Here is a 7,134-nt window from a genome sequence, read left to right on the forward strand (position 1 = left end):
GATCCCAAAGGAGACGGAGGAAAGGACAGACTTGTCCAAGTCCTCTCCTTTTCTAATGCAAAGGAAAAAAAAAAAAAGGAAAAAAAAAGAGTGCCTGCACTTAGCGTTTTCCCTCTCTCGCAGCCCGGGGTGGCTCAGGCCGGAGGCTCCCGCTCCCCGCCGGGCTGCAGCGGCCGGGGACGCCCCGCCAGCAGCCGGGCCCCGCCGCTCCGCTTCTCCAGGGCACGGGGGGGGGATGCTCCCCGCCCCTGCCACGGGCGAGATTTGAGCAAAGCGGAGGAGGGTGCGAGGCTGAGCGGTCCCACCCTGCGTGCAGCAGCGTTCCCGAGTGGGCAAAGGGGCTTGGCAACCCCCCCGTGTAAACCCCCGCGCTGGGCGTGGGGAGCGAGTGCGGCTGCACCGCAGGGGGAGGGGGGAGAAGGGGCCAAAAGTTTTTCTTTCTTTTTTTTTTTTTTTTTCGGAACACGAGACGTCAGAGAAGCAGGTCCCGCCAAGAAATGCCATTTCAATGATTTTAATAAGCAAAATAGGAAACAATTTTAATAACCAAAAACAGAAACCAGTCTGAATAAAACTACAATAGACCAGGTTTTTTAATATTTTTCATATCATAAGCAGGATTTGAAATTGATCCCTTCAGAACTTTACATGAAATAAAAACAATTTTTTTTCCGCTGCTGCAATGTTTTGATTTCAACACAGTTGAATCAGTAAAAACCAAAGATCGTTTTCTGATGCATGACTAATATCCACAATATTTAAAACTGCAAGCACCATGCTGTTCATTACAATCTTGTTATTACTGTTAATTTATAAACTAATACAAACTTAAAATGCATCCGGCCAGCAGTGCCAGCTATCCTAAAAGGAAACTAAAAAATAAGTTTTCATTTTGGTATTTTTGTCAGTGCAATGTAAATCCTTTTACTGACCTGCAGGAGGAAAAAAAAAAAAAGTAATAAAAACACCCATAAGGCTCCAAACTACTACTACTATACAACTGCAAATAAATTTTGGCTAAAACTTTCACTCGCTGTATAGGGAAGCAGAGAAGCAGATTACAAATCATCGCAAAAGAATACACTTAAAAGTTGCAGTATGTCTTCTTAAAAAAAAAAAGTTTGAGTTTTATTTGCTTTTCCAGCCCACTCACCCGCTGCTGCCATTGAGAAACCCAACTTCAGTGGCGACACGGAGCCCTCGCTCCTATTGCAACTGGACTCGTAACGAGGAGGTTTTTTTGGGTTGTTGGGGTTTTTTTTTCTTTATTTACTGAAAATCAAGGGGCAGTTGTTTCTTAAAAGGAACTGGTATCTCGTCCGTCCTTCGCTTCCTGAGTGTACAATCAGAAGGGAATCTATATGGCCAAGCCTAACCACTCCAGGCTCGGAATTGTCCTGAAGGAAAGAGCTTCGCTGCCACTTTAAAGCATGGAGTGGGCTCTAGTGACCGATGAGAGTTTTTCCCTGTTAAGTTTAGGTTTGTCAATGCCATTCAGGCGTTTTTTGCTTCTGCCCCAACAAACAAAAACCAAAATGAAAACTAAAAAAAAAAAAAATACAACTTAAAAGTGCACCAGATATACAAAGTTGGTTTTTTTCTAATGCAAAATGCCCATAACTTTTTTTCCTTAAGTATCTCTTTAATACCAAACAATCCGTATAACCAGCCTGATGAAATGTTATTTTGTTTTTGTGTTTTTTTCTCCTGTGCGGTTTGAAATAGCAGATATTTACAAGCTAACAACCATAAAAGAAAATAAGAGCAAAACCAACGAACAAAACTGCACAAGCAGTAAAAAGTTTGATAACTCGTGATGCTTTTCTTATCGATGAAACAAAACAACAACAGAAATCTATGATCGATGATCAACATGCTATAGTTAAACAAGAAAATGGTACAAAATAGAAATTATTACCATACATGTCCAGCATGCAGGATTAATATTTTTAATGCAGATTTTCGTATTTTTCTATATAATCAAGCAGGCAATAAAACTGATGAGTTTTTTTTCTTTCTTTCTTTCTTTCATTCTTTCTTTCCTTTCTTAGATTGAATGTCCCATCTGAGTCCTGTAACTTACTTCTCAAAGCAGGCAATATATGAAGAGTTTGCATATATTGTCCTTCTTATTTATTCTCTTTTTCCAAGCAGGTAAATTGTGCATGAGATGGTGCTGTATATGTCCTCTCTCTTTCCAAGCAGGCAGTATGTTACAGATGGCTTGTTCATTGTCCTTTTTTATTATTATCCTCTTAAAGTCCATCTCGTTCTGCAAGCAAGCGATCTATAAAACGCTTCACTTGTCCTTTTCTCCTTTGCCTCTGCCTCTGTCCCTCTCTCTAACTCACAAATCGAAAGTCGAAAAGTTGCACTTTACCTCTCCCGTCCCCACCCCCAGCCTACTTTTCCCACAGCTACTCTAGAAGACTGGATGCTGAAAAAAAAAATCGAGTCTCTATTTTTTCCTCTCCTTCTTTCTAGTCAAGCAGACAGACGGATGGAGATGTCAGAGGAGGATGGGAGCGAGGGGAGGGGGGGGAAGGTGACAGGGGTCAGGTTTGGGGGGGTGGGGTTTTTTGTTTGTTTTTTTAATTATTTTTGTTAAGCACTCACATGAAGAACTCGGGGGAAGACGGGTTGTCACTGGTGGAGCCGGCCTCTCTGAAGCCATTGCTGGCAAGTTTCTCACACTTGAGCTTGTAGGCGTCTCTCTCTCTGGCGAGCCGGGTCACTTCTTGCTTGAGCTGTTCCACCTGCTGAATGAGCTGGGTCTTTTCGTTCTCCAGGTGATGTTTCTGCTGGACACGTTTATACCTGCAGGACTGGGCATAGCCCCTGTTCTTCAAGGTCCTCCTCTTCTGCTTGAGGCGGATCACCTCATCTTTGGTGAAGCCTCGGAGGTGCCTGTTGAGCTCCCTCACGGACATGGAGACCAGCTGGTCATCTGAGAACCGGTCCTCCACACTGCTGGAGGGGGGATGCTGCTGGTGTGAGTTCTGGAGCTGCTGGGAGGAGTTGGAGGAGGTGGAGGGAGTGGGAGAGGCCTGGTGGTGATGATGGTGGTGGTGGTGAGGGTGCCCGCTGCCGGCCAGGTCTTCGTGAGTGACTGTGGGGTACTGGTGGTGGTGTTGGTGATGGTGGTGATGGTGGTGGTGGTGGGCCCGGAAGCTCTCAAAGCCTTGCAGCTGCTGGGAGACCTGGTGGGACCCAATGAGGGCTTCGACAGCATCCTCCGGGGTGAGGTTCAGCGCCTCGGGGTTCATCTGCTGGTAGCTGTTGGCCATCCAGTACAGGTCCTCCAAGTGGGTCTTCTGCTCGGTGGGGCTGAAGCTGGGTGAGGAGGGCACAGAGCTGCAGGGAGTGCTGATGGGGGTGGAGGAGACAGAGCCGGCGGGCTGCAGGCGGGTGCAGTGCCTGCCCGAGCGGTCGTTCCTGCCCAGCGGCTCCTTCTTCACGTCGAACTTCATCAGGTCGAAGTCGTTGACATACTCCATGGCCAGGGGGCTAGTGGGCAGCTCGGCTCCGATGCTGAGCTCTCCGGCCATCGCTGTCTTGCAGGCACCTCTCCCGGCGGAGGGGGCTGGAGACCTCACCCCAGCGCGCAGCCTGGCAGAGGACTGTCCGCGCTCTCTTATTCCAAAGCAACTTTGGCTTTGCTTTCTCGCTTCCTTTCCTCTGCTCCCCCTCCACCGCCGCCTCTTTCTCCCGGCTTCTGCGGCTTCTTCAGTCCGGAGCAACAAAGCCAAGGACGAGCCGGCACCCGGGGCCGCCTGGATGTCTCCTGTCTTTTTGTATCAGCGTTTGCAACGCACCGCGGGCTGCAGCAGCTCCTGGCACTTGGACACCCAGTTGCAAGGAGAAAGGAGCAGTAGCAGGAAGGGCAAAAGCAAAACAAAACAAAGATGCTGCCTTCGGGTCTGTGCAGGAAGAAGACCGGTGCAAAACGTCTAGCCCGTGCCCCCGTCTGGGTTTTGTAAGTCCGGAGCCTTCTCCCCGCGGTCGCAGAGCGGCGGAGTCTGCCGCAACTTTCCAGTCCGAGCAGGCGGCCGGGGGAGCGCACTGGCTATTTGGCGGCGGTGGCTGGGCTTTGCACGGGAGTTTTCGCTGGCTCTGGCAGCGCAGGAGAAGGGGAGGGAAGAGGGGGAGGAAGGAGGGGAAGGAGGAGGAAAAAAAAAAAAAAAAGGAGAGGAGGGACGAGAAAAACCCAGGTCTCCGCTGTAGCTGCCGCCTCCAGCGCTCGTTGTGCAGCTGTGATTCGCAGCGCAGCCCCCCTTGGCTTCTTATACGGCCGTGCCCGCCGAGAGCGCGGCGGGGGCCGGGGCCGGCGGCGGCCGCGCCAATGGCAGCGCGGCGGCGGGGCCGGGCGGGCGGCGGCGGGGGCGGCGGGGCCGGGCGGCGGCGGGGGCGGTGGCGGGGGGGGGGGCGGTCCGCGCCGTGACAGCTCCGCAGCGCCAGCTGAGCGGCCGCCGCTCCCAGCCCCGTCCTGCGGGCGCTCCCCGCTCGCTCCCCCCTCCCGCACCATCGCCTCCTCTCTTATTTATTTATTTATCCCTCCCCCCCCCCCCCGTCTCTTTCGGCGTCTGCAATCCACAGCGGAGGAGGGCTCGGGGACATCCTGCCCGTCCCTTTGTTCGAAATACAACAAAGTCCCTTTTTGCCCGCTGCCGTCCCGTAGCAAATTTCAAGGCAATCGGCTTCCCCCCACCCCGCGCACACGCATCGCCCCTTCCAACTTTATGTAAGCGTCCTCCATGCGGAGGTACCGCGGAAAAAAACCGGCCACGAACGCGCACCGGGTCCGGCCGGGGAGTGAGCGCTGGAGCTGTGTGTGGGGGGGGGGTGTGCCGAGGGGGATGCGCTGGGACTCGGGAGCGAGGGAAGCACCGGCTCGGGTCGGCTATCAGTTCTCTTGATACAACCGGGGAAATCCTCCCGGTTACGGGAAGCAAATCTCTCCCTAAAGTAAAGCAAAGGCATTGACACAGACAATTGCAAATATTAGGGAGGGAAGGGAGAAAATATAATTACATTTCAGTTCTGAGGGGACCGTGTTTGCTTTCCTCTGCTGTTCCCTGAGTGAGTGACTGCATGCAAAGGAGTACTCGGCTTGTAAGGTTTTTTGGTTTCTTTTTTTTTTTTTGGTCCGGTAACAGAGATTTTTTTCTTTGAACATTTTGTAACCATTACGGGAGATTAGGGCTGCTTTTTACACTGTTTTTACGCTCAAACAGACAGAAAGTGCGACCCCAAGTGTCCGTTTGGAGAATAACAGCTACTTTTCACGGGGAAAAAACACCCGGAAAAAAAAAAGGGGGACGGGCGGGCAGGAGCGGAGCCGAGCGGAGCGACGCGGGAGCGGCAGCGGGAACGGGAACGCGAGCAGGAGCGGGGCCGCCGCGGTCCCGGCCCGGCTGCGCCGCTCCGGAGCTGCGCCTCCGCCCCCTGCACCTCAGCATCTCCCATACCCGCCCCCCCCCCAATTTATTTAGCCAAAAGAACAAGAAAAGTTCAAGATCTGTCTGCTTTTCAGAAATTAGTTAGAAGGGAAATACCTTTCTGGAGCTGGGACAACACTACGAAAGTCCCCAAGCGGAGACCCCCCCGGAGCCGGTCCCTCCCTGCCGGACCCGAGCGCCATGCCCGGGGCGATGCCCGCAGCCCGGCCCCGCTTGTCCCTCTCCGCCACCTCTCCGCGGAGCCGGCCGCGGCCGCGCACGGAACCGAGGAGGCAAAAGTAGCGCAAAGTCCCCACCAAAAAAAAAAAAAAAAAGATTGCGGGGGTCCCTCCGGCAGCGGGCTGGGGGGAGGAGGTGGAAACCAGGGAGAGGGAGTTGGGTGAAATCTCTCTTCGCAGTACAGGTTCTCTGGGGCTTAATTTCGTGTGTCAATGTCTTGTTTGAGTTTTCCCCCATGGCGTTTGGAGGGGACACGACTCCCGGTCAATAGCGCCCGAGAGCGCTCAGCTCCGGTGCTCCCCACGCGTGATCATCCCGGGGCTGAGCGAGTCCCTGCGCACCCCGATCCCGGCTGAAGCGGGGCTGCGCTCCGGGAACACGCAGACCTCCCTCCACAGGCTGCCCTGCTCCAAACGCGTGTGTGGGAGGACACGCGTGGAAACTCCCCATCCCACCCCCCCGAGCGCTCCCCGAGCGCTGCGTCCCTACACGGGCAACGCAGCCCCGGCGGGGCTGGGGGCTCCGGGGTAAGCACGGGCACCGCGCTGCTGGCTTCCAACATCAGTGCCAGATTGGGGAAACCGCCGTCTTTTCGCTGTTAACGAGCAGCCCCGAGGCACAGAGAGGCGGAGAGCACTGCGGTGCGCGGTGCCCCCTCCGCGGTGCGCGGTGCCCCCCCGCCGCGGTGCGCGGTGCCCCCTCCGCGGAGGGGCTGGGGGAACCCGGCCGCCCTGGCAGAGCGGATTAGGGGCAAGGGCTCGGCGGTCCCCGTCCGGCAACTGCTGCCTCCTTGGGGGCTTGGGGAGGGCCGAGAGCCCCCCGTGCGGGTCCGCTGTAGTTATTATTTATGAGGTCCTGGAAGCTGCTCGGGGAGAGCTTTATTTTTACCTGCACGTTAAACGTTATCGTTGCCACAGTGAGGGAAAGGGGACCCTGACGAGCGCTCGGGAAGCTGGGATGCAGCCCTGCAAAATGTGCCATTAGATGGATAATACTTTTTCCTCTCATAATTACTGAGGTATATTCACAAGGTGGAGCTACTGAAAGGCGGAGGAAGCATTGATCTGATTATCTCCCTGTCCATACACGCTCTGTCCCTGTTCTTGATCTTTTAAACTGTGAATTACGGATCAGTTTTGCGCGTCCATCCTCATCGTCATGCAATTTCGGGGCACTTTCTAGGTCCATTTCTTTGCTCTTCCATCGCTCGCTCCCTTCTAGAAAAAACATCCCACAAAACTTACGGCGTTACCCGGCTGGCTAAAGTAAGAACCACTTTGTGCCCCGAATCCCCAATTAAGGGCCAATTTTGTTTATTGTAGAGCTTTTAATTCAGCCACCCAAGGTTATTCTCCCTGGGATTTATGGGAGGAAGGTGTGGGGGGGTGTGTGTTCCTCCGTCGGATCTATTTTTTTTTAATAAGGATTGGAGAAGAAATAATGTTGCTGGAGCAGA

At 53.5% G+C, this 7,134-nt stretch overlaps 1 protein-coding gene across 2 annotated transcripts; it reads right to left on the reverse strand.

The window, feature by feature from the left end:
- Positions 1-498: 498 nt before the first annotated feature.
- Positions 499-4,243, reverse strand: MAFB (MAF bZIP transcription factor B). 2 transcript variants are annotated; one of them, XM_068419759.1, is made up of 2 exons: positions 2,617-4,243; positions 499-932 (listed from the first exon to the last, which is right to left on the reverse strand). In XM_068419759.1, the coding sequence occupies exons 1-2, from the start codon at positions 3,546-3,548 to the stop codon at positions 905-907; spliced, it is 960 nt and encodes a 319-aa protein (XP_068275860.1). In that variant the 5' UTR covers positions 3,549-4,243; the 3' UTR covers positions 499-904. The 2 variants fall into 2 exon arrangements, with proteins under 2 accessions (XP_068275860.1, XP_068275861.1); XM_068419760.1 differs by having other exon boundaries at positions 499-4,243.
- Positions 4,244-7,134: the final 2,891 nt, after the last annotated feature.

The sequence above is a fragment of the Nyctibius grandis genome, chromosome 28 (assembly GCF_013368605.1).
Source record: "Nyctibius grandis isolate bNycGra1 chromosome 28, bNycGra1.pri, whole genome shotgun sequence".
Classification (NCBI taxonomy): domain Eukaryota; kingdom Metazoa; phylum Chordata; class Aves; order Nyctibiiformes; family Nyctibiidae; genus Nyctibius; species Nyctibius grandis.